The 27608-nt window shown below is 44.9% G+C and overlaps 1 protein-coding gene across 1 annotated transcript in view; it reads right to left on the bottom strand.

Moving 5' to 3' along the window:
* The window catches only part of CELSR1 (cadherin EGF LAG seven-pass G-type receptor 1), a 176307-nt gene that overhangs the window by 52532 nt on the left and 96167 nt on the right, over window positions 1–27608 (bottom strand). The window contains exons 3-5 of the mRNA XM_086609920.1: window positions 26471–26693; window positions 22163–22278; window positions 19024–19112 (exon numbers count right to left, since the gene is read on the bottom strand). Coding sequence (XP_086466046.1) covers window positions 19024–19112; window positions 22163–22278; window positions 26471–26693 — 428 coding nt within the window. The remainder of the gene's footprint in view (window positions 1–19023; window positions 19113–22162; window positions 22279–26470; window positions 26694–27608) is intronic.

Raw genomic sequence — 27608 nt, forward strand, 5'->3', positions numbered from 1 at the left:
AGGATAGGATATTGTGGGCAATTTTGGTTTCAGTTATTAAAAATAACTTCCAACGAGAGCAGATGTGCAGAAGCACAGCCAGGAGAATGGAAAGTTCACCTATCAAACAGACAAAAAGGACATGCTGTGTTTAGTCTAGCAAAGTAAAGGCTAAGGAAGACTTTTGGAAACTAGAAGATGCTATTACTGCAATGGACACAGTACAAGAACAAATGGGGATAAGATGCCCATGAGTAATGTAAGCTGGCAATCAGCAGGTGATGCTCAGCCACAGGAGGGGCCATCTTTGGGAAAGTAGCAGGGTGAAAATTATAAAAAAGAACTTGTTTGTGATTATAGAAGCTGGTGTTAGCAAGACTGGCCTATGTTTGAAAGAAAATAAGTAACAGTAAGTAATACTTGGAAAATACACAAGAAAGAGAATTGTCAACATTAAATCATAACACATTAAACACTTACATTTCAGGCATCATCTTGGCTTCTGTGGAATCCTACTGGAGCAAGACTGATCCCTAACAGTAGGAACAGCTACCATTAACCAGCATTAATTCACACTATTATTTTCTGGAAATATGTTCAAGGAGTTAAAAGCCAGACTTTCATCTGGGTACTTAGCAGTCCTTTCTGCCTGTCAGACTCATCTCCTGAAACACCATGCTACCCGAAAGGCAAGTTTCATTAGCTGTGCCAATTCTGCACTCATGAGTAAATGTTCAATGTGGTGTACAGGAATTTACCAGCATGACCCCCATTAATGGTAATGCAAGTCATGTAACTGAGTTCCTGCTCATGGGGCTGAAAATTTACCTTGCACTGCATAACTCTAAAGGCTGCCTTTTTATTTAGTGCTTGTCCAGAAAGAGGTTGGGATTCAAACTTCAAAGACCACATGCTGTAAAAGTGAGTTGCAAGAAGAGGTACCAAACAGTGCTGGAGAGAGAACTTGGTCTCCCTTAAACAAGAAGTGGATTCATCCTGGACTCAAAAAACGGAATAAAAAGCAGCTTTAAGTGTCACACTGTATTACCACATAGTGATTCTTCAAACATTCTGTGCATCTCATACTGAAGTATGTTGTGTTCGTTGTATTGACACTTCTGTCTGGTCAATATAATTGCATACAGAGTCACTTGGAGAAGAGAAAGAAGCAGTCCTGACTCAGGACCCACATATATGTTTCACATAACTGTGAAACAAGATGAACCACATTTATATTCCTCAAATAATGGCAATTAGTACATAAAATTGTATACAACATCATGAAACTTAACTTGGCATCTTTGAGCTTTCTTGAAGGAGATTAGTGGTTCCAATGTATGGGTGGACGATCTCAAATCTCGTGTCTAATCCATGACATTTCTCCCTTGCCCAGACAGAGTCACAGGCAGACTGGGATTGCAGGAATGAGTCTCCCAGAACGTCTTTTGAAAATTGCAGCTCCCTTTCTGACCGTAGTGGAGTTAACAGTGAGACTCATCTACTGTCCTCAGTGGTGACCTGGAGGAGTGACCTTCTCAAGCTGCAAAGGTGCATGTAGCTGCCTTTGGCCACCTGCAGTGACTTTCTCAGGTTGCAGCGAGAGAATGTCACCATGAAGGTATTTTACTAGCGATGTCAAATCTGAATTTTGTGAAACCCCAATGCTGAGCAATGAACTGTGTGGACTACTTCCCACAACTTCAACAGAAAGAAACACATGTAGGTTCTCCCAGGTGCATGTAAAACCCTGAGAGCTTAATCTGTGAACTTGTGTTTTATAAATGGAGACCAGATAGAGCAGAGAAGGTCATCGAAACACATCTGTTTATAGTTTGCAAATCTACTGCACAAATCTACTCCCATTCCACTTAAAACATCAGACACAATATTCTCATGTATCTCAGTTGCATTTGGATCCTCCATTATTTTAAAGTAAATATTCAAACTGCGAGAGCCCACACAGTTACTTATTAAAGACACAGATGGTCTAACGACGCACAGTGAACAGCAAAGACGTACAGATTAACAGACAATGAAAGCCTTGTCTTAAATACCCAGCTGTCAAAGTTTTACATTATAAATGCTACTGCTTTCAAAAGCTACAATGCAAAATTGTTGGAGAGGTTTAACTGAATAGTCCGATCTTCGGTAGACTTATTTTGAATTAAACCAGACTAGATACTCTACATGTAATAGTAATTCTACAAAGAGAGCAAATGTTTGTTTAGTTAATCAGCAGCAGTGGTGACACTCAGATTCCTGAATCTCACCCTTTTATTAGTTAATGCCCAAGATAACAGGGCTTTTCCAAAGGTCCCACAAGCTTTCCTCCACCAGAAACACTTTCTTCCAACTTCCATTCTTAGATAAAAAATCGACACTTGACTTTCCACACAGATGGAAAGAGGGAGAGTGGTTTTGGTCAGCTACGGGAGTGTTCCAACTGCACGGATATTCCCTGAACCCAAACTGAAAGCTGCACTCTCCAGCCTGAACCTCGGCCACGAGGACTTCCTCCTGCTTCAGCCACCCCACTGAGTCTTTTGAAGGAGCTGAGGAGATGATTCAGCAGCAGACTGTAAGTATGGCCAAGACTTTGAGAACATGGACCAGGAACCTTTGCAAGCGCGACACAGCACATCTCGTTATGCTTGGCACGAGAAGACCTGTGTTCTCAGGGGACAGATACAACGCTGCAAATACTGCATTTGCTCAGCTCATATCTGTTTTAGAAAGTTGGTCTTTTAGTGAAACACTTTGTGTGGCATGGCTTAATACGCAAAGCTTGGCTTCTAAGTGTAAAAAGAAAAGCCATCCTGAAGTCAGTGCCAGCCTTTCAGTGCTTCCAAGAGTTTGCTTACTGGACAATAAGTTACCCTTCTGTTTTTGTTAATCAGTAGCTAATGATTTATTGACTGTTTGGAGTGGTTAAAGGTTGAAAAGAATCTGTTTCCTGGTTATTTTTCCTACAAAAAAAGCACTCTTCTGCATTGTTAATGTGCTGCTTCAAACCCCACCACCCCCAAAAGCGCTCGGTGGAAAACGCCTCATGTTCATACTCTTTGGGGCTCTTTTGCTTCCTAACGCTTCCAGCTACAGTAATAATGGGAAAAAATGGAGCAACTGGCATCAAGTCTCGCTGCATGCTGCTGCTGGGGCTCTGGCTGCCGCCAGGGTCCCTGCTCGCTGGCTCCATGGCGCTCATTAGGCAGCCCGCCAGCCGCCCCGGCTCCTTCGTTAACCCGCCGGCCTCTGCTCTGCTATCTAACGCGGGGAAGGGAGAAACCCCCTCCGATTCCCAGGCGATGCTGTGCTGCTTCAGTGGTCAAAAAGCTCATTAAGTGCCCGCAGAGGCGCGGGTCTCCCTGGGCAAGCGGCCGGAGCCTGGCCCCCCCGCAAGGAAAATAAATAAATAAACAAGAAAAAACAAACGAGGAAAGCACTGGGCTTGTGATCCAGGGGAGAGACTAGGAAATGCCGGAGAAGCTTAGCGCTGTGGCGTGGACTTGCAGGCCGTTCTAATCAATCGGGAAACTCCAAATTAGGCCAGATTAAGAGAAACCATTAATGTTAATCTCAGCTTTTTAAATTCTCCCCCTACTGCTTTTCAGAGCACCTTTAAAATGAGGCGGTGTGAAAAACTTGAGTCTCTTACACATTCTGATTAGTCACCAGGGAAAGACAGGACAAATCATTTCACATAAACCCCTTATCCTTTGATGTATCTATCCCCTCTATGCCCTGAATATTTTAATGGCATTTCTTTATACAAACTTGGCTCGAGTTTGTAGAGAAACATGAGAGCCTGTGACAGAGAAAAGGCTTCCCATCTGTGAGTCAAAAATGCAAATCCTGAAAAGCCACCAGACCAGTTCCTTTTCCTAGACAAACTCCCTGAAACACTGATTGTCAGGATCCAGGCTGGGCCACAAAGTTGAGTGAGTTTTACTAGCCCGATTTGTTATCTCCTTCATACCGCATCCAGAGGCTAAACTTTGATATTCAAAGGAGGCTTTCCACACAACTATGGCATGCATTAACGGCGCTGCCCGAATTGCTGCTGCGCTTTTGGTGGTAGGGCAGAGACCAGAGACGGGGAGCAGCCCTCCGGTCCCACTGTGGGGCAAGGCATGGCGAGGCTGTGAAAAGCCCTGATTACACACACACAGCATCCAGACATGCTCCTTCCCTCCACAGAGTGTGACCAGTATTTTCACAAATGTCATCCAGCTCCTGCAAAGGGTATATTCTTGGATTTGATTAATTTTGGCAAAGGCTGCTGTAGTGCTGATGGTAAGAAAGAGTTTTCCCTGCTTGCAAATGGAAATTTTCTCCTTGAATTTGTATTCCCAGATGCTTCTCAGCTCTTTGATGCCGAATCAGTGACAGAGCAAGAAGGACCTGTTTTGGCTGCTGAGAAACCATGCCCACTCCTCAAGACAATATCCAGTGTTCCACGTGGGAGACACCATGCATCACAGTGCTCTGCTGCTGCGTGTCCCCTTGTCCACCTTCTGCAGCCCTCTCTTCCTCTCTGATCTGCCCCTGTGGCTCGTGCGCCTTCTCCCTGCCCTGCACTGCTCTCTGAACCCTTTTTCTGCTTATTTTGCTGTCTTCCTCCATTCCACCAATCCTTCCAACAATAAGGATGCTCTTCCAGCATCCTTGGAGAACTGGGAGAGGAGAGCACATGAAAGAAGCTGGAAGAGTGTCCTTGTTCTCCTTCACATGCTCTCCTCTCTCAGTTCAGCAAACCCTTCTCCTTTCGCCATTGTCCCTATCTACCTGCCAAAGTACCATTCTCAAATATTTTTGGCTTTATATGAATCTTGTATGTTTTACAACTTAATTTTGCACCCAGGATGCAGGCCAGGTAATTGCAATGCTGCTTCCCCTCACTCCACAGACAGACGCAAAATACCCGAAAAGTTCCTGCGAATCAGCGAGTTACTGTAGATCGTGATTAAATGGAGATAACAGTTCACTTCAAAGTACTCCCACCAAATTCCTGAGGTGCCATTTCAATGACTCCGCTGGCTTTGCAGAAGCCCTGCCATGCTGGGCTGCACAGCACAGCCTTCAACCACTGTCCTCAGGACCTTAAGGTGAGCCAACGGCCATTCAGGCTCTGCCAGCTCTCATGAAGGTCCCCTGCATCTCCTCACCCTTCAGGAGGAACTGAAAATAGACATTTTGGGAAGTGTCACTAAACCTCCGAGGAGTTTTGCATTGTGGAAGTGTTAGACGGCTTGAGCAAAATCAGGCTGAAGGAGCACGGTTGGGTGCCAGCTTCCCCAGGGTGATCTGAGAGCCCCACACCGTGGGCAAAGCCATGCGGCTGAGAACCTGCTCAGGTGTGGGGTGGGCACAGCCCTAGAAGTGGCAGTGCTGTAACTGGGCACGCAAGTCAAGCCTTTAAAAACCTGCGAGGACGAGGAGTGAGAGGAGTAAGCGCTGAGCAGGCTTGTCGAGGATGAGGCTTCCAGAAGAGTGGGGGCTCGAGCTGGTTTTGACACGACATGGTCCCTGCTGTCACTCGCAGAGTGAAAACCCTGGGGACAGTTTCTAAAAAGTTATTGTTTGCATTTGCCTATAGAATCACCACCACAACGACGAGTGTTTTCAGGTGGTGTTTGCAAACTCTATGAGAACAACACTTCCCAAAGCAGGCGGGGGAGAGAAAGAGCCAGGCCCTGGGTACACGCTTGCCCTCCTCTTCCCCAGTCGCCTGAAAGTTTTCTCGAAGCTGTCAGGGAGAGCTGAGCAACTCAGGGCTGGGGAGCGGGACACACTTTGCATCTCAATGACCTCCAAATGACTTTCACTGCTTTACACTTTCATTTCCCGAGACACAGATTTAGAGGCGAGTTATTTGTTACTTCGTGTCAAGACAATGGAATGTCGCTCCGCCACCAAATTTCCTTTCCCAGATATCAATCACTTGGCACTTACCCTCTACCAGAAAAAGAAAACAAAAAATCGACAAAACCAATTACTACTAATTGAGATCCGCACGAATAAGTACTGGTGGAATTGCAGGGAGGGGCTTTTAAAGTCCAGGCTCCCATCTGCCAGTTCTGCGGGGATAGATCAGCTGCCCCCATCACACTCATCACCACCTGCAAGGGCTCCGCAATCACATCCGAGCAGGACCAAGACAAAGTAAATATTAGTCAGGCGACCCTTCAGTGCTTTTCAGGAGATGTTAGGAATGTAAATGATTGCCACAGGCCAGACCAAAGCCCCGCTGAGGGAGCAGTAGATGCACTGGAAGAGTGTAAGAACAGGGCAAATGTGCAGCAACACTTCTCCTGTCCTCCTGGCTCTCGGCTTCCCACCTGCAATACTGCAGGCTGAAGCTTGAGACGGGTTTTCACAGGATGCTGCCACATTTTACGGATGGAAGTGTGGAGAAATCTTTTGGCTGCTGCAGCATCCTGTGAAGGTTCTTTCCCTATGCAGGTTAGCTAAAACACCTGTGGCTCGTTACACTGGGAAAGTTACCTTGAAACAGGTGCTGTAGCATTCAGCCAATCACTCTGGGAGATGGATGGTCAAGTGACCAATAGCCTTGACCCATCTAGCAAACCATGTGACTCCTGACTATTTAAGGCAGGGCGTTTACTCCTAAGGGGGAGGCATTTCCTCCTGAGCCTTGGAGGAGTGTGGGCCTTCCTTAGAGTAGAGCCTAAAGCCTTTGCATTAGAACATTGGTCTGCTTGGAGCTGCCTGAAGCCTTCCAGCAGCGACATGGAAGGGACTCATGTTATCATTTAATCAGCCTTTTGCCTTATACAACCACAGAACACCACCCAGTGAATCCTGCCTCAACAACATGTCTTGCACCTGAGCTAAAATTTTCCTTTAGAAAGGGAAATACTGACTTGATTTAAAGATTTCAAAGGACAGCAAGACCATCAAAACTGTGGGCAGATTATAATGCAGATTATATACCTTCACTATTAATGATACTGTATATTATTTCTAATCAGAATCTGTCAAGCTTCAGTTTCTATATATCAAATCTATGGTCTTATCTAGACTAGGACTTTCACTGATGGTCCTCTGGATTTGAGTGGAAGAGGATAAATTTGGCCTCAGCAAGAATGGGATTCTCTGAATCTTCAGTCAGAATAGCAGGAAATGACTCATAAACTGAACTATTTTTGCAGAGATTACCTTTCCTCATGGCGTTTTAAAATTGAGTTCTGAGCATGTAGGAAACATGTTTCGCATTCAGACACGAAGAATGTATTTTATGTGTTTGACTAGAACAACGTTTTGAACTTTAAATGTAAAACCCTGGCATGCATTCAGCAATGGAAAATTCGATTTCTTTCCCTTCCTTTAGGTGATTGTAATTTTAATCGCTAGAGTTTTTTAATGGCCATGCCCACTAGCACCAAAAATATGTAGTACAGAAGACAATAAAAATGTAGAGCTACAAATTCTTCATACTCTCCTATTGTATGTGTGCCTCCAGCACTACCTACCGCATGCTTCACAACTCTACAAGCTTGATCACCAAAAAGCACAATAATCTGCTGATACAGTAACTTTTGTTCTTGTAAGAAAGTCGTGAAAAAATGATCATAACCTGCATCTGGCTAACAATAATGGCAATCCTGTAAAAACTCCTTGACCTCTTGCGTTGAAAAGTAAATGAAACATGCATGTCTCTCAGGATGTTGGTTAAAAATTTTGGTTGTGGCTAGCAAAGAAAGTGACTTGAATTGCTCTTCCTCCTCGCATAACTGAAGAAGCCCCGGCAACTTTCTCTGTGAAGAAGAGGCCTCACACTTCCACAGGTAACCACAGATAAGTCCTTCTCAAAACTAGAGCTAATGACTTGACTGCGGTCATGCTCCCCATGTTTTGGTGCCCTGTGAGCTTTCCTGTGCTTAAGCTATGGCAGAGCTTTTGATCTCATGAAAATGCCGTAGAAGGAGAGGCATCCAGCACAAATTGATGATCTGGTGAAGTATACCACCAGTGTTCTGCTGGAAGTTAGCACTGTTCACTGCCTCCTCCTTGCTGTGCCACCGCTGACCTCCACAACCCTGCAGTACCTTTTGCTAGTAAATATTAAATATTCACAATGAGATGAGTGATAAGGAAATGATAAAATGAGAAATATGGTTAAATCTTAAGTAAGAATATGTGATTTAAGAGGAAGCACTAAATTTTGACACGCTTTCTGCCTTGCACACTTAAGAGAGCCTTTAAGAGGTATATTGGTATTTCTTAAAGATATTACAAATTTACGTTTGGAGATGCGGATCCATAAAATTGTATTTCTTCCTGGAAAAATATGCCCAGAGAAGTAGGTTGTTCCTAACTGAATGACATTTTCAGTATTTACAGCACAACCCCCCAGTCCAATATCTACTTAACATTCTAATTAATGTCCTGCTTTTGTCTTTAGCAGACAACGCCAGGCAACGCTTGTGTTGATGACGGACGCTGTAAACACAGCAAGTCACTCTGAGCCACCAAAATCCAAACTCTGGCAGGGCCCACATCTGATCAACAGTGGCTTTATCATAATCTTCAACAACTGCATTGTTTATTTAGAAAATCTCCCTCAATCCCTTAACAAATTAGTCTGGAAGCCACCAGAAGGATTAGCTTCAGAAATTCTGCCTCAGATCGCAATTACGTCTGCTCAGATGTCACGAGTGATAGACACTTGCATAAGTCATGCTCAGCCTTTATTACTAATAGCACTTGCAGTGATTTGACTTCCATTGGGGTCTATTTTTTCCATCTGAGTTACAAAATGCAGCACTCGGCAGAGGCAACCATGATGCTCCCCAGCACAGGGGTAATACCTAATATCTATCTAAGAATTTAATTGCTAATCACTTTTCCTGACCATTCAGATTAAGAAGTAAGCGATACTGGATGGTGTCCTGGATACTTTCAGGGCAAAGTCTTTCACCTTGGGGTCCAATGACTACAAGTTATGCCTAGCTGGTGGCAGCTATGTGGCTTTTGTCCAAGGAGCTGGCAATCCCTACTCAGCTGCAGGCATGTGCCTGCCCCATAAATCACCCGCGATGCTGGCAGCCTCGTTGGCAGGCTCGGCAGGGAGACCGAGAGCTGAGCAAACATGGCTTTCGTGCTGGAATGGGAGCCTCCTGCCCGAGGGGCAGCGTGGTGGCAGGGTGGGATGGGGAAGCCTGCGCTGAGACGCTGCGTGATGCTCCCGTTTGTCTGTCGGTCCTGGGGGGGGAACACGGAGTTCTGCCAACTCAGCACTCCTAATGAGAATTAGTCCCCTTTATAGGAGCGAAAGCAGTAACCAGTGTCATCCATGTCTTTTGATGCAGTTGCCACAATCTGAGTGTCACTAAAATGTTGATATCTGCCTTTCTGCTCCCCCCCCCCTCCCCACAAAAGGCAAAGGGGTGAGATCAATTATTGGTCCTGAATAAAGAATAATTACATTTCTGAAACAGGTGAATTTGCCATCAGCAGAAAGAGTCTGTGCTTTCAGAAGGAAACAAGATAACCTATCTGTCGGCTCCACAGGCCCCCCCCGGCTCAGGGTCATGCGTGGAGACAAGCACAAGCCCTGCTGGCCATGGCACGTGTGCCGTGGACTGCAGGGCTTGTGCTCCTCTCCACAGCAGACCATCAGAGGTTGCTGTAGCTCATCCCACCCTTTTCAAAACAAAGTGCTACATTAACATCTCCGACATAGACCACCATCACTCCCGCTGCCTGTGACTGCCCATGCTGCTTCTGCTTATGCAAGGGGTTGGGATTGAAGGGCAGGTCCTGCCTGCCCATGGCACATGGTCACCAAGCTGCCAGGTGCCCATAAGCACACCAGCATGCAGCCCTGTAAGTCTTGATTTTTAGGGTGACCACCCCAGTGACTGGGGGCTGGATGAAACAGGGACCCAGCTGGCTCACGGGTCAGGGTTGGTCCTGGGTTTTTAAAAGGGAACTCTGCATCTTCAAGTCCTTCAGAAGTGCTCTGCCCCTGGCCACTGCCAGGCAGTTGTGTGACGTAGGCTCCCCGAGTCAAAACAGAGGCTGTAGTAAAACAAAGGCAGTGATGAATGTTCAAGATTTGCTATAAAGATAATCCTAAAGATAATTCTGCTAGTGAGTTGCAGGCATAATGAATGTAAGAGTACGAGAAAATACAGGAGTTGTACAAGACTGAAACCAAGAGCTTATGTTTGCCATGTGGTCAGCTGAAGCAGGTGCCCCATATGAGCAAGGCGCATTCCAGCAAGACATATCATGTGTCTAAGGCGGATTTGTGCCTTCTTTTTTCTCCAGTGTGCAACTGCCTCCTACACATCTGCTGGTGGGCCTTGGTGGTCACTGCATGCTCCCCATTCCCACCACTTCTGCAGTTGCCCCACGAGACTGCTGCTTCCCTGCTCACATCTGCCTTGGGAGCTCAATGGGTTCATTGGGTTTTCTGTCAATTCACCCACCCTTCTCCTTTTGCTAGACCAGAAGCTGCCATTGGACTGGAGGTCTGGAAGGCATTTGTGCAGAAAAGCCTTTCAAGCAAACAAAGTAGCTTAAATTCTCTGTTCCATTTGGAAAACGGGGGAAAAAAACTAAAACTCAACAACCTTCCCTTCCCTCCAAGATGGCCAGGTAAATGTTGCAATTTTTATCTCAAAGCCTTTGCTCTTGTGCATTATAGAAAGTCTAAAGCTGCCAAACATCAGGCCTGTTGTAAAGTGCTTCTTACCTCTTGCTTAGCATCGTGGTTTAACCTCAGCTGGTAACTAAGCCCCACGCAGCCGCTTGCTCACTGCCCCACAGCGGGATGTGGGGGAGAATTGGGTGAAAGTGAGAAAACTCATGGGCTGAGATAAAGACAGTTTAATAGGGAAAGCAAAAGCTACGCACGCAAGCAAAGCAAAACAAGGAATTAATTCACCACTTCCCATGGGCAGGCAGGTGTTCAGCCATCTCCAGGAAAGCAGAGCTCGATCACGTGTAACGGTGACTTGGGAAGACAAACACCATCACTCCGAACGTCCCCCATTCCTTCTTCTTCCCTCAGCTTTATATGCTGAGCATTACATCATATGGTATGGAATATCCATTTGGTCAGTTGGGGTCAGCTGTCCCTGTTATGTCCCCTCCCAATTCCTTGTGCACCCCCAGCCTACTCGCTGGTGGGGGGGGGGGGGTGAGAGGCAGAAAAGGTCTTGACTGTGTAAGCACTGCTCAGTAATGAAAACATCCCTGTGTTACCAGCACTGCTTTGGTCACAGATCCAACAGAGCACCACACCAGCTACTAGGAAGAAAATTAACTCTATCCCAGTCAAAACCAGCACACTTGGACATGACAAAAATTGCATATGGAGATGGAGAGAGTGCACGGAGTGAAGGTGGGTGGTGTGGAACAGGCCTGCAGATGTTTTTCGTTTTAGTTTAACAGTAAGAGCACTGACAGACACTATCCCCCATTAGGTTCACTCTCAACTTACGCCTATTCAGACATTTTTTGAATAATGGGCAAATAAACTGACTGCTGGGGAATGGCTAGCTCTAGCAAATAGAGAGAGAAGTTTGGCTGCCAGAAAACAAGAAAGGCCATCAGGAAATTGTGCTGATGAGACGCTCCTTGAATCTGTCTACAAGACCAGAGTAAAATACATGCCAAAATACACAAGCTGCTGAGGAAAAGGGTAGAGTACCTCAAGATATACCTCCAGACTTTTTTTTTTTTTTTTTTTAAATTTGTTCCTGCCAGCTTTTTCTTGAGATGCTATCATCCACAGGTTTCAGGACACCCTTCTTTTGCAAATAAAACTCCATTGAAGGCCTTGATTTTTCCAGCCCATGTGGCGCCCACTTTAAATGCTGTGTGAGGACACAGGGAAGCTAAGGCTGATGGCCATGGCTAGTCAGGTATGCTGACCTGGTAGGGAGTGGCATGAGAAAAGATGAGCACTGGAAGGGGGCAGTAGCTTCCCAAAAACAGTGGACCTGGAGGTTGCTGAAGCCTGACCTCTGCATGGTCACAGGAGAGGGCAGGATTTCAACGGGGAAAGGCGGTGTCAGTGGAAACAGTGATAGTGCAGACCTGCTCCTTGGATGTTGAAGGTGAGTGGAAGTGAAGCCTTTCCTGAGCCCTACTGCCAAGCCCAGTTGCACAGAGATCCCATCCAACATGTCTCTTTCTGACCAACACATTGCCTGACTAAACACAGAACAGTAGCAAATGAAGTCCTGATGTGGTCTGGGGCTGCTTTTTTCTGCCTGTCTTTTCCTCCCTGACCTTGTCTCTCTCCTTCCATTTCACTCCTGAGTCCTACGCAAGTGCAGACGAGATCTGTTCCTCTGTCCCAGGCCCATCTGGGCTGGCAGCAGTCCCAACCCCACATTGTCTTCAAGACCTCAGCTGTCCCCAGCTCCGTCCGGAGCCCAGCAGGACACACCAGCTCTGCCCAGCCGCTCTGGAGAGCTGCCACTTAGACCACAAGAGCAATCGGGGCTCACTGAGGTCTCCCCAGATACAGCTGGTTGGTTTTGCCCCAACGTATGCTATTCCCAGCACCGACAACCAGTCTGTGGGGCACTATTAGTGATCAACGGCATGGAGGGTTTGTGGATGCAGACTGAAAATGGTAAGCTCTGCTGGTGCTGTAGCACAGCTGTACAGGCACGCTTGAATAACCCTTCGGGACAGGCTTCAGCCGAGGAACCAGAGGTGAGGGAGAAAGCCGCCCTCCTGCTCACCAGCTGAGCCAGCACAAGGAGAGAGCTGCAGCACGCACCCGAGGTACGAAAAATCCATTACGGCGTAGGTCTGGGCACCGAAGCAGAAGGTGTTTTGGCACCTGGAAACAGCTTTCAGTGAGGGACAGACTCAAGCTCTCCAGGAAGGAAAGGTAATGGCAAATTCCAGTGCACGAGTGGGCTGAGAGCTAAATCTCTACAGCATTAGCTCACTTTGGTGATACTCAAGCTCCAGCTTGCCCCAGATGAAGGACAGTTAACACAAGAGAAACCATCACCTACACAGGCAGGAGATTTTTGAAAGCATAAGTGTGTCTGATTCAGAGCAATGTATGTAGCAATGTGCTTTGAATTCACAGCACTCCAAAATCAGCCCTAAGCAGCCCTCATTTCTTTCAAGTTTATCTCTAACTGAAGAATTTGCCTGTTTTCTCCGGTGGCTGTCTTCAGGCTAAACGCAGGTCTGGGGTCTGCTGAGTGGGATGGAAAGCAGCAGGTCCCCGCTAACTGTGACTTCAGTGAAAGGGTGGGCTACTCCCAAGACAGTCAAGCATCTGAAACAACAACCACGGCACTCTTCCGTCTAAAAACATACAAGGAAGGAGCGAAAGAACAGCAGCTTACTATCGATTATCAACTACGAGAAGAAACCTTAGCCTGATTATGGAAGTAGAGTAACATTTGTCTTGAGTATCTCATCCGAGGAGCCTGCAGGCTCAAGTGACCAAGTACAGCTAAGACACTCTCAGAGGTACCCACCATTTCACACCTCCAGACCATGGAGGAGGATCCCACGAACACACACACTGCCCGGTCCTACCGTTGTTACTTTTGTGAGTCATTCTGTGAGTCATTCAGGGATTTGTTCATCCCATCCCCCAGAACTACTGCATGCACAGCAGCGATAGCAGGTTTCTCTCTGCCATTCTCAGGTTTTCCGTCATTTAGGTAAAATTATGCTGTGCTCCCTTAAATAGACGCAGAAGGAGCTTCCAACTACAGAACAGTAATGTCCTTAAACAACTTTGAAGTCATCTATGTATAAGTAACATATAAGATACACAGTATATAAATACACATATGCATGCCCTCTATAATTAAAGGAACATGTCCATACGTAAAACATTTTTATCTTGTGCCAAATGATGAATTCTACCCTGAGGTAATGAGTCAGGTAAAACATTAACATAAATTTGATGGTATATCTTAAATTCTGAACAAAATTGTGTTTCTATCAGAAGTTTGCGAGAGTTGCTTGACATTTTCACTTAATCAAAAACACCACCCACTACTGGGCTCATTAAAATCTCCTGTCCCAAGCACTGCCTACAATCATACATGATCCTGTATGCGCAATGAATGCCAGATAGTTCATGTGAGATTATCAATACTGAACATCATTATCATCAAACACCCTAGTTGTTTTGCTCCTATTCCAAACATATATCAGCATGGCTAATCCTACTGACTGTAACTCATGCTGGCAGGCTCAGAATAGTCAAAGGATAAGGACCAAACTCCATCAGAGGCTGCCTGTGCTCTCATCATGTGGAAAGGAAGCACATTACCAAGGCAAAGAGGGCAGCTCACACTGCTGCTGCCCCTTACTCCAGCTATCCTGTGAACAAGCTTCTCTTATTTTTCATCAGTTTTATTTGCCAGGCTGAAATCTTTCCCCTTCTCCCACCTTTCAAAAAAAACCCCATTTCTTCTGAATTTCTTATCAACGCATATACCTCTTGAGAAAGCAGGTCACATGCAGGTCACCTTTAATGTAATATCTCCCACTGATTTTAATGGCTGCAAGATGAGGATCCCAGAAGGTAACGTGTTTGAGCTAACAGAGTCAGTGAGTAGCTCTCCTCCCTGCCTTCCCCCGCTGCCAGCAAACGTCTATAATGGCAGGTAACACTGCTAACAGGTAAACTGATACCTTGCTACTGGGTAGCTGACAAGACTTTTAATATATAACTGAAACTGGAGAATGGTTATAAAACATTCCCAGTTCACTTCTGCTCTCTTATAGCTACTAATTCCTTCCCCTCGGTGTCTTCGCTTCCAGAAATTCAATACAGAGCCAACACTTTTAGCACAACATCCATGTGCTTCCCTTAGTGCTTCATGCACTTCCACTGAACCCAAATGTGTCAACTGTTACCCAGGGAGGAAGCATCCATTTCCATCACTACACAGTAAATGCAATGACATTGCTTCTCTACCTCCTCTAATACAATCTGCTTTACAGTGCCTGTACATACCAGGATTTGTAAGAAAGCACCAGGTACCTGAGCTGATAGAGAACTGGTTTGATGCTCCTCTGCAAACATGGTGGCACAAAGCTGGCTCTGGACTCACCTCTCGCCAATGAGGCTCCGGTGTTTGTCCCTAGGCAGCAGAGGACCCTCATGATAAGGAGTTATTTATAAAACAACATTTTTTAACAACACTAAAGATAAACATTACCAAGCACATCACTTCTGAGCTGAGTACAGAAAATAATTCACAGGAGCCATTTCTACACTTACTTCTTATTTCATCTTTGTTATTACCGAACGGACTTTGTGCAGAGTGGCAGCATCACCAGGACACTGCAGAACTGTGTGCCACGTTAAGGGAAGAGCTTCTGTGGAAGTTTCCCACCAGAATCACCCCCACATCCAAGTCATCCACTCCTGAAGTCCAAATTCCAATGACGCTCAGACAAATATCACCCACAGAGCTGCAAGTGCCAAAAACCACTCAAGCTTTGCTCATACTTGACCACGATCAACTCGGATGGCAGGAACAGCTTTCAGAGCTGTGAAAACTCATCTACAAAAATTTGCTTTGGACTGAAGCGATTTAGATTATGTATCAAAGCCTGTTAGTCATTCTCCTCAAAAACTAAAGATGAAAAACCAACCTCAGCTGTGATGAAATCTAATACTACTTACATGAATTGAAGCATTATCTGAAAGCTCCAAAGAAGACCGAGCTCTTTTTTTTCCTGCTAGATACTGTACAAATGAGAAAAGAAGGAAATAACCTGAATAGTTTCTAGCTTAGTTTTTAAAAAGATACTTTAAAGAAGCTTAACAAAAAAAGGAATTATTGAATTGCTACTTATTTGAACCTGCACCATGACACGTATTACACTTCCAAGACAGGAGGAAAGGGTGCAGCTCGAAGCAGCCTGTCACTGCCCGAGGACTCAGTGGTGGGTAGGAAGAGAACAGGCCCAGCTGTAATGACACCAATAGCAGGACAAGCAGCCTGGCAGCACTTGGCTGTAGGAGTGTGAATAATAAGAAAAGTCTGAAATGCCTGTATGGGTTTTGCTGTGAAAAAAAAACCACAAAAGTGACACAGGAAGGGACTGGTGAACAGACAGGCAAAAGTGATCGTACCTATTAAATAAAGAAAACCTGCTGATGGAGAGAAAGGCAGATGGAGGGAGATGCAACTCAACATGAGTGAGGGAGAAGAAAGAGCAGGTATAAACAACTCTTTAAGGGTTTTTTAAAGCAGGACATAGATGAATTAATAAAATGGATCTCTACGGGGATCTGGGACGATGGGTTACGTACTTCCTGTGGACAGCATTGGGAAGAGATGTCTGAAAAGGAGCAAAGACCAGAAGCTCCATGGCCAACAGCTGAACAGAAGAAGGGTCAAGGAGCCCTGTGGGAATGCTAGCGGAGGCAGCCCCTGTGGTCCCGTAGCTGCAAAACGCCAGAGTGAGCTGGAGGGCTGAGGGAGTGAGGAGAGTCCAGGAGGGGCTGAAGGTAGGGACCAAACATGAGCTGGAGGCAGGGAGGAGGGAGCCAGCTCAGGAGAGCTGCGCCTGCCCAGGGAGGCTGCGCGGTGTCTGAGCGGAAAAAGGGGCTGAAGTAGTGATGGGACGAGGAGCTGACACTGTGCAGAAGGATTCTGAAAAGAGCGGAAGGATGCAATACCTGCTTAATAATATGAGCGCATAATTTAAGCAAACTCATGACTTTTGGTTACTCTGCTATACAAACACGTCTTAGCTGAGTCAAGTTTAGACACAGCATCCCATTTATCTTGGCACAACCCAAATCCCCAAATTATCTCTGTCTTTTCAGCCTCCTCACAGGAACTTTTCTTCCAGCTTTGTTAAAACACGAAGTAGCCAAGGAACTGCTTTGCAAACAAATACCAGCCGAGGCGAAGGCGTAACCCTGCTGCAGGGCGCGGGGGGCAGGCCGGTGGGCAGACCTGCAGAGCTGCCTCCGGCTGCCGCTGCCCCGCAGCGCCTGCTCCTTCTTTCACTGCTGGAGAGCTGGTGCAACACGCAATTCTCAGCATGCTGGGAAGTCCTGAGAGCTTGCTGAATACATCTAGGTTAGCATATCCCACTTGTGCTGGTTACTTAACACTGTGAGCTCCCCTCTGCCAGCCCAAATTTAACCATTCTGGAATAAATACTGCTAAGGGGAAGGTGATGACCTCGGTCTCTAACATGGACAGCAAAGGGCAAAGTGCTGCTATCCACACAGTGACCCTGCTTTTCACCACTTTTATATCATGAGAATGGCAAAGGCAGTGAAGTCAGTGGTGTTTCCTGGCACGGGCCCTCTGCTCTCCCTCTCTCCCCTGAGTTTCCTCCCATGCAGCGGGGACTGGCTTGTTCCTCTTCAAAAAACTGGGGCAGAAGAAGAAAATGATGACAGGGCGCACGTGTTAATGATAGGAAAACACCAGCTGCTAACATGGCTCATCTACCAGTCTGCTTGAACAGCAGCAAGCCCTGAAACTGAGGCAGGGGTTTATTTTTAACATCGGTGTCAGATCTCTTTGCCTTTTAAAGAGTGTCCTGGGGCTGCCCGGGCCCCTTATCTGCTTGGCAGTGCTTCAACAAGCCGCTCCAGCGGCTATCACCATGGCAGTGCCCTCCTTTCTTCATACACAAAGTAGCTGGAAAGCTGGAGTGTCCCTCCGTTGCCTCAGCAAGTGCCATCTACTCTGCTAAAGTGATTCATTAAGAAATATGCAGACTATGGAAACATGGCATGTTGCAGTTTGTGAAGAAGAGCCTTGTGGTGTCCACAGATGAATGCATGGTGACACAACAAGTTATGCTTCTCTGCACACCGGATAGTGGAGAATATATTAAGTATAGTAAGCTTACAAAACTTACAAAATAAGTTTTAATTATATTATAATAAAATAACTAATAGAAAAGGTTTTTATTTCCTCAATTAAATATCCTAGGAGGATAGGCTAGGAGACCCTATCTAGGAGTCTAAAGAAAATTCTAATCCTCCCATTCAAACTGCCACACAAACTGTGATGAAATGATGCAGCACTGGGAAATAAAGAACTTGCTGATCATATTAATCCTTCATCTTCCATTCAGCTTCCTACACCAGTATCCTGTTTCCTTTTTAACAGCCAACAATGCTCCTCTATTTCCTTACGCAATCCCCTATAATGCTATCATGTCAGACTTAAAAGCAACGCTTCCCAGTAACTAAATGAATTCTCCAATTTTTGTTATAGATTATAGAAGAGCTCTGACATCTATCTGTAAACAGTGACACCATACACCGTAAAAGCCTGCTTTTTGGTTCTTCACAAAATGGCTGGTTTGCACAAAGCCCCCGCCTTTGGCTCAGTCAAAGTGAAGCTGTTCCTGACAGCTACCAAGGGCGCAGCCGTGGGACAGGGACCCCAGAGCCCGCCTCTGGGTCCCATGGACTGCGTGCAGTGCCGTTTTTTTAATTTCTCTTGCGTATATTTTTATATAGCAGACAAAAAAGTGATTTAGTAAGATAGCCTTTGATTACCGAAAAGTGTCAACCATTTAATAACCAAATTTTCCAAGCTAGAGAAGCTTGCACTAGCTAAACTGGTCGTTTTACACAGAAAAGACAGTTATAGGGAAGAATTTTGCTCTGCTTCAGAAAATTCTACACTAGTGCTTTGTAGTTACTACACTGAAGGCTCCTGCACTGCACAAATCTTTAAAAAAATCCAAATAGATACATCAGTTGTTTCAGCTACACTCATGAGAGTTTAAAGAACTGAAAACTAAAATAGACTCAAGTATATGAAAGCTTCCCTGGTAGTACTTCTGAAAAGGGGATACTAGGTCTGATTTTGCCTTCCTGAGACAAAACTCAAAAGCTCTCAAAGGGGATTTCTGTCCCAGGCAAGGTGAGCAAGACCAGTACCATCTGTGCAGAGCTGTAGCAATGTGCCTGGTTAAATAAATAAAATTCAGGTCACCTGCATACATCAGGACAGAGCTAGATGACCCACGCCTCTATTACTTCACAAATAAATGGCTTATCACCAACACAATTAGTCTTACCTTATTGTAGTACTGCACCTGGATTGAGTGCCACTGCCCATCGCTGACCCCTCCAGGAACAAATGGTGCCACCGTAGTGCTTGTCTCCCCTGCAATGGCAGGCAAAGGGATCAGTCAACATCACTGCAAACTCTGCTCTGCACTAAACCAAAACACAGAGAGTCCTTCATCGGGCACAGGATGCAGCCGTCTCACTTCATTACGGAGGAATTTGGGTTTTTGTCCTGTGAGACAGTAGATAACCCCAGTTTTATGGAATTATTTTGGAGCACAAACACAAAAATAGCTTCTGGCACATTTGGGTGAATCATGTTAGTTTTTTACTGCGTTTCTGCAGAGCGCGGTAGCAGATGTACTGGGTAGATCCAGCTGTTGCTGAGGTGGTGAACTGAGGAAAAATGTACAGGAATTTTTCTGTATTTCTGCCAAAAGCAGCACTTTGAGGTGTTTTTAAGATGATGAGGATCGTGCCGGGATATTTTGTCAGGGAAGGGATGCCTACTCCTCATCAGAGCAGAGAAAGTGAAATCCAAAAGTACTCTAGTACAAAACCCATGGATGGTAACCTTGGTCCCAGCAAAATTTTACCAGTGATTAATGAAATTCTTGGCAAGCTTTCAGTATTTAAATTTGAAAGCAAGTCCTTGCCATTGCTTCTGGAAAGCTGAAGCTTTTAAGTCAGGTCTGAGTCAGCAGAACCAGCTCAGTAACCAGGCATATCTGTTCCGAGGTAGCAGAAAAATAAACATTCGTGTTGAAAGTACATAAAAGGCCTGGCACGGAGAAGCGATTGCTAGGTTTCGACTTTTTTTCCCCCCTCTTTCTTTGTGTTTTTTTTAACAGTTGGAAAATTCTACATAATAAACCACAGGAAAAATAACTCCCTCCCATAAGCTAACAAAGTTCACAGTATTGTTGAGCTTAAAATGCACTTTCTACTCTCTACTTGCAACAATTACTTTCTCCTGTGTAAGTATTATTGCTATGTCCTCTGCTCTCTTTTAACTTCCATCCTATATATTTCTGTTATTTAAACAACACAGATTTCAGCTTAGCATGTTTGACATCTTGTTGTGATGGTTTTTTATCGTTTAGTGATAAAAAATCTGTGCTAAAAATCGGACTTTTTATTCAGCTAGAAAGTTTCTGCAAAAGGAAGATCACCCGTCTCCAATCCTTCTGCTTTGCTTTCTGCAAAAAAGTTGTTGCGACAGGTAAAACAGTCAGATCAGATGTCCAAAACTTGTACTGTTCGTTAAAAGCCACTTAAAACTATAAAACATAAACCATTCTCCTTCCAAAGAAAATACCATTTGTAATATACAGGACCAGACCTGCTCTCGGGTGCAGTAGTGCAAATCTAAATTTAGTTTCATGTATTTTAAAGGAGTTCCTTCACATTTAAATGCATATAAGTGCAAGTAGATTTTTTTCTTTCCCCTCATTCATCCTCGGGGTGCCTTCCGAGCAATTTGCTTCAAGTTTAGACAGGCGGAGCAGAGCTACAGAAGAAAACATATCTCTGACTGCAGCATGTTATTTCATTACACTAATCCATTCAAAAGCCTGCCTTAAAATCTAATTTGGACAACTTTGAGGTAATAAAGGGGAAATGAAACCGGATATCTTCAACCCAAAGGGCCCAGATATGCACTTAAGCATCACTAGTAAATCGATGGAGTCCCATAGGATTTGCCATGGGGTCTGAGGGCAGTGACCATTACTTGTGATGAGGGCACAACAGCAATGTGTGTCGCGCCTCTGTTTCTACTGCTTTACCACCTTGCAATGTCTCACTTTTCACAAAAATAAAATAAGAGTTGACTAGAGCCCACATGTCCATCTTGAATATGGATAACGGCAAATAACAGGATTATTTCCTGAGTTATGTGCCCAGTACAGAGGTACGAACATCTCACTTGACCTACACATAACCCCACTTGACCTACACGACAACAGCCCTTCCCAGATATTTGTTTCTGTCCCAATGGAAAACATCCCTTAAGTCTGCGACAAGAGGTTGTCTGCCCTGCTGAGGTTTAGTAAAGCCACCAAAGCCTTCCTATTGAACTCATAGACCTGCTCCTGGGCTGAAGCAGGAACACAAGTGGTCCACCAAGAGGCTCAGGAAGCCTGCTGAAGTACAGAAGGTGATTACTGGTGGCTTCATTGTGCTTCAACCACGTTGTACAGCTACATGCTAACAGCTCCACATGCTACCCGTCATGGAAATAAGCACAGCTGGGCATGAGTTTTTGGATGAAACTTGGGCTTTTTTAACTTGGGAAACACTCCTTTGCTGAGGCTGGGACCGGTCAGGGTTTGTTCTGATTACACTTTCATCAGGAAGAGCTTTGCCACCGCCAGGGCTGATTTTCTGGAGGAAACCTCTCCCCTGGGAGAAGGCCACGGTGGCAGGGATACATGCCACCCTGAACTTTACTTGCTTTCCCCGCTCTCTGCTCCCAGAAGCACTAAAAGATGCCGGTTTTGTCCTAGAGCAGAAAGCACGCAAACACCAAAGCCTCCGTTTCTTGTTTCCTAGCCCACCGTAGCAATGAGCGGGCAGCTTAGTTCTCCTAAATTCCTTGTGAGTTACAGCTTCTTCCAAGGGGATGTGCTTCTACTGTGCAGCAGTGGATTCCAGCAACAGCACTGCTCATCACCAACCCCTATCGAACAGCAGGTAATTTTCACTTGTCTGCTAGCCTTTCCTTTGGCTTGCGTATTTTTTAGACAACATTTACGCATCTACTTTCACTGATGGCATAGTATAAAAACGCATCAACACACAACGTTTATCACAGCGTGATAAAATGAAGTCTCATTTAAGCAAACATTGGCTTGGAGACCAGCTTTCAGGCTAGTGCCAATCTTTTATAGTAGTCATAAACTCCAGCTTTTATAACTGATATGTTGACAAGCTCCTGCCTAGGACAGTGAGTGTTACCACCACAAACCGCTACAATCTGGAGTACTTTGCAGCAGCCAGCATCAGTTGTCCACTCTACAATGTCAGCAGGTTACTTAATTAACGAGGCAGCAAATAGCTGTATAAAATCACTGAAGTGCGTTTCCAAATGAGTTGAGAGGATCTTCTGACTGCAAACAGAAATGCTCAACTCAAGTGACACCTCACCTGCAGAGAACGTGAGCTGGATCTGCTCCTCGATGATCTCCAAGGCAATGAAGTCGTGCTTCTCGTTAAAACGCCCATTGTAGAGGAGGAGAGCGTTCCTCTCCCTGGTTGCAAACCTAGAACACAAAGATCAGGGGTTAGTTCCTTCTTAACAGCTTATGAATTAAAGACTGATGGTCAAGTCACCCAGAAGAAAGATGGCATTGTATTTCACAGAAAAGCAAACCTTTCAATCTTTCTTTATACAGAAAATCATAAAATTGAGGAGTCAGCTGCAGTCTAAATCTAGTCTTTCACAATCAACAGAGGCAAACAAGATGAAAGTTATGGAAATCTTCTCTGCAGAGAACTGCTGTGGATGCGGACCTTCACGAACAGTAAAATTAGGCAGACGCACAATGCAGCGTGACTACCTGTCACTTGCCAAACAGTAGCACTTACTACACTTTGCAAACAGTCCGAAAGCTAGAAAGCATTTTCACATCAAAGGGGGAAGACTTGCTGCCTGCTTGCTGTCTAAATGCCGCATGGTACAAGGAGAGTCATCAACTGATTAAAAAGACCTGATGGGGAGGCAAGGGGGAAAGGAAAGATAAGAGTGACTTTAATAATGCCATGTAGACAATCAGGGTTCATCAATCAACAGGTCAGTCAATTGGAGGAAGGAAAATAAACACTTAAATGATTCCACTACATCAGTGCCAATGGGTGGGTTTTGGTTTTATTTTTCTTGTGCTTCTAGTATGGGATGTATCACACCTTTCCTGCAGAAAAAGAGGCGACCCCACTTTTAAAAAAGCCTGTTTTTTTGTCAGCACAGAACTTTTTTTTCAAAATTTCTGCGTGCTATGTGTATTTAATTGAATCCCATTATCTTTGGGAATTTACACACAGCTTTCATCTACTTAGAAATGCAAAAATTTATTACGCTTTACATAAACATTTTTGCAAAGATTAATATTATATGAAGAGAGAGAGAGAAACCATGGGAATTTCTTGTGATTCCAAATGGCAGTGTAGTTTGATTTTGTATCTTGAACTTCAGGAAATATGCCTGATGATTTAAATCAACCCACTTTTCCTACAAATGAATCAACTGCTGAACACAACTCATGAAAACTGCCTTCCACAGACAGAAGAAATGATTCTTGTGCCTGTCATGTCATGTCTACCAGCAAGACTCTCATGAGATGCAACAAAACCTGAATTCAGAGAATGCGAAAGCAGCAGTATCTCGGAACAACACGGTCTGGTATTTGAAATAAAAAATTTCAAAACCAAGGAATATTTTTTAACAAAAGTTGTTTCTCACACATCCGCTATGTTGTGGCTCACACCGAGTAGAGACCTTTCAGCCTGAATTTGAACTACACGGAAAGAGGAATTTTTATTCCATATGTTTTTTAACACTTTTGAAGGAGAATGAGTTGTTCTGGTTCAAAAAACAGAAGTAAAGATTTTGACATTTCCAACAAAACACAAACTCCAAAGAATCCGTTATAGCCCATCAAAATATTATACTACTGATTTGATTACCTGTAATCAGTTTTGAAATATATCTTTACTTCTAAATTTATTTAACATAATATAAAATAACATTATAGAAGTAAAAGGCAAACTAAATTAATTAAGACAATACCGTTGAAAGACTTTAATATTATCAAAACATTGATCTCATTTCTACTTTTCACTGTCAAATATTTCATCTAAAGGAATATAGTTCCTGTAAAGCATTTCCCAAGACTGCATTTTTTGGTGGATAACTGCTTCTTCAAAACTTTTTTGATCAGATCTATTCAGGATGCATACGAGCAAAAGAAATGAGAATAATAAGAGTGATGCTTCTTTAGCGGGCAGAAAGACTTAGTTTGATCAGCAACAATAGGAACCTTGGTTCTGTTTGAATATATTTTTCTGATATGGTTACAATTCTCTACCATCATTTTACTCATTAAACTATTATTTAGTAAACTATTAAATTATTAAGCTATTTTTTATATTTCTTTACTCTTTAGTTGCGTGCTCAGTTCCATTCTTTGCCACTAGTCAAAAGCATCTTTTGTATCATACTAATAGTTAAAACACTACTGCTTTTGAACTTGTTTGGTTATCACCCGCAGGGGAAAAAATCCACTGTTTTTAAATAGAAGGGATATTTTTAAGCTCAGGACATAGGAAACAAAAGACACTATCTCAGAATTTTGAATAAATAGGAAAATGTCTCCACTGACACTGTCTCTTGGAGTGAAGGAGCAGCAAGCATTGGAAGGAAGCAAGGAAGACGTGTAATGCTGGGAGCAGAAAGACACGTCTGGTCAGTAACTCAAATACTTTTTAAAAAGAATCACATTATAGTTATGAGACTGGACAATGCAAACATGCCGCTCTTTGCCAGAAGCAGGTCATGAGTTACTTGAGGCTGAGGGAAGCTAGACACCCTGGGATTTTACAAATGATCTCAAATCACAAAATATGTAATGGCAAATCATCATCTAGTTAAACTGCTAATTCTTGCTTATCCTCACATGATGTTTTCCACCCACACTGAAGGATAATAAAAGCCAAAGAAATAACAAGTGTAAATAAAAGTGAACTTCAGGTATGAAAAGCTAAATGTGTCATTATCCCAAACAGTGTGGGATGAACTCCATGATGGTCTAGACTTTGTATAATCACACTGAGTGGACTCAGAAGTGTTTAGCTCATGACTAAATACGCCATCCTGGTTTTAAATACGGTGAAGAAACCCTGGTGTAAGCATTACCTTGCTACAGTAGTTTGCTGTTTCTCAATAACCCCTACACAGAGAATTTGAGTCACTTTAACTTGAAGTACCCTACATGTCAAAGATCTTTTCCTGAAAGCCTGAAAAATGACACCACGTGGCTGCAGGGACAAGCCAAGGGTAGTGCAGGTAATTTATGCTGGCAGCCAGCCCAGACAGCTCCTTTGTTTGCACTCACTGTAGGTCTAACAAGTCCAACAGAGCCTTTTGCTCCTCAACTTTTCCATGTACTTAGATCTGATGCTCTAAAATGACCTTCACAGGCGCATCTCTTCTTTGCCTCGACTTGCATGCAAACCATGCCTACACTTTCTGATTTAACCAAAATGTCAGGATTCCATAAAATTTCAGACCTTAGGATTAAGGTAGATGAAAGATAAAATGGAAAGATGCTGCCTGGTTCCTGACAGATGTAAACCACCAGGTAACTGCTGAGTGCTGAATGGGACATGTGCCTGGTGGTGTCCTCCCTGAGCACTTTCTCTGGACAGATGTGTAAACATGTCTGTTTTTGTGGCTGTTGTTGTATGTATCAACAAATCCCCAGCTTTGCCCTTTGGGGTCGGGGCTAACACGTTTTGTGCTATTTACTCACAGTCAACTGTGAGGGAGAACCAAAGGTCAACCTTACGGCTAAACCACGGGAAAGATGCAAACCCACTCCCTCTGCAGAGAAGAGGCGTATGTGCACCTGGAGCTCTGGCTCCATGGCAGACAAGCCTGACCCAAGAAGTCTTCTCCAGAAGAGGGTTTTCTCCTCTGGGATGTGTCACTCAGGGGAGGAGAGCTGTAGTCAACACAGTGTGGCCGCCACAATCATTCCTCTTGCCTCCTTGAGTACCCCGATGGGAAAAGGGACAGCCAGTCCAACGTGGTGGCAGATGGGATGGGGTTGAGGCCAGTCATACCTGGCAGCTGGGATGGGACCAGAAACAGAAGCCAAGTGTGAAGGTCAAGAGGAGTGAGGTGAGGAGCTGGGACAGCTGAGGTTGTCCCAAGCCCAAGGCTGGGAATCAACAGAGAGCAAAAACCTGAGGAGGACCAGCCTGCACTCAACCATGGCCTGATGAGACCGGGTCCTCTCACAGGCTGGGAAACAGGAGAGGGGAAGAGTGCTCCCAAACGAGCAGCACAAATGAGTCAGCTCTGCAGCTACTTGAAAGTCAGGAGGCCACAGGCACAACCACAAAAAGTGGGAAACCCACCACCCACCCCCGTGCCCCTCTGGCTGAGGGCTGCTGAGAGGTGGCCAGAGAGGTTCTGGTGTCCCCTATCCCCGCACCACCGTCTTGTGTTGCATCAGAGGCAGATCAGGAGGTAGCACCTCAGCGGCACCCTCAGCAGGGCAGAAATCAAGTGCTTTCAAACAACACGACTGTGCCCCACTCGCAGGAGTCACTGTCAGAAAGCCCCAGAACAACCTCTACACACGGGTAATTTGATTGGTGACAATATTTAACAAACATTCCCCAAGCTCAAGCGAGAAGCCACCAGACACCGAGCCCTTCCCCACCGGGACTTACATGAGGGAGACGGTGAAGTGGAAGCGCTGCCGCAGCCCCTTGAAGGTGATAAAGGACTGCGGGGGGAAGCTCCTGGTGGTCATCTCGCAGTACGGCCGCTCGTATTCGCCCGGCGGACACTCGCACTTGAAGCCCCCGATGAGCAGGTTGACGCAGGTTCCTCCATTCTTACACACCCCCGGAGCACAGCGGCCAGAGCGCGCGTTCACCTCGCAGTACTCTCCTACAAGGAGAGAAGCAGACATCAGGGTAGGTGACACCTGGCCCCAGCAGCCAGCTGTGACACTCAGCCACCCAAGTGTTCCTGCTAAAGGTTAAGCTGCTTCCAAACTTCCGCACCTGACCCCCTCCGCAATCGAGGTATGAGCCTGTAATTGCAGGGGGGTACGGATGCTGCATCATCTTTCAAGTCTGAATTTTCAGGGGGGTGCAGGACACGATTTGCTGAGCAATCCTCTTGCAAATACCCAACAATGCTGGCCCTGGTTTTCAAATTCCTCAGCCGCTTCCAGACCCAGGTGATAAATCTAAAGCTGGGGACTGGCAGATCTACATGGGAGGAGGTGACACCACCAGTTAAAAACTTGCACGCTCCCCATCAACCAAAATATGTGTAAATTGTTCCGGTGTTTCACTATGGGTTGGAAATTGTGTAAACAGAGAAGTGTTTGCACTTTGCCTTGCGTGGAATTTGGCTTTGCTGCCCGTGGCGGTGGCAGGGCACGGCTGAGCTCGCGACAATGCTCACAAAATGTTTATAGAAAGAATAAGCAGGATGCCGATGACATACATATTGCTTCCACCTTTTCCCATGTATCCTGCAGGTGACAGCCATTTTCTGAACCCTTCACAGATGGGTGCAGTAACTCTCCACGGAGGTTACGGATTTTGTGTACTGCTCGCTGAAGCTGTTTCCCCCCCAAATTCTTCATCTTTATTAAACTCAGGAGTCTGCATTAAGATGTGTTAAATATATTACTACAGAATGAGGTGTTTTGCTTTGTATGTATGTCATAATTTTTCCTGCGTTTGCCCGAAATCTGACAGTGAATCACAATTTAAAAAAATAATGTACAGAGGATATTCACTTTAAAAAATCTGCTGTGGTTGGGACAAAGGCAGCTGCTGAATTAATCAC

Source organism: Tauraco erythrolophus, chromosome 4 (assembly GCF_009769465.1).
Source record: "Tauraco erythrolophus isolate bTauEry1 chromosome 4, bTauEry1.pri, whole genome shotgun sequence".
Lineage (NCBI taxonomy): Eukaryota > Metazoa > Chordata > Aves > Musophagiformes > Musophagidae > Tauraco > Tauraco erythrolophus.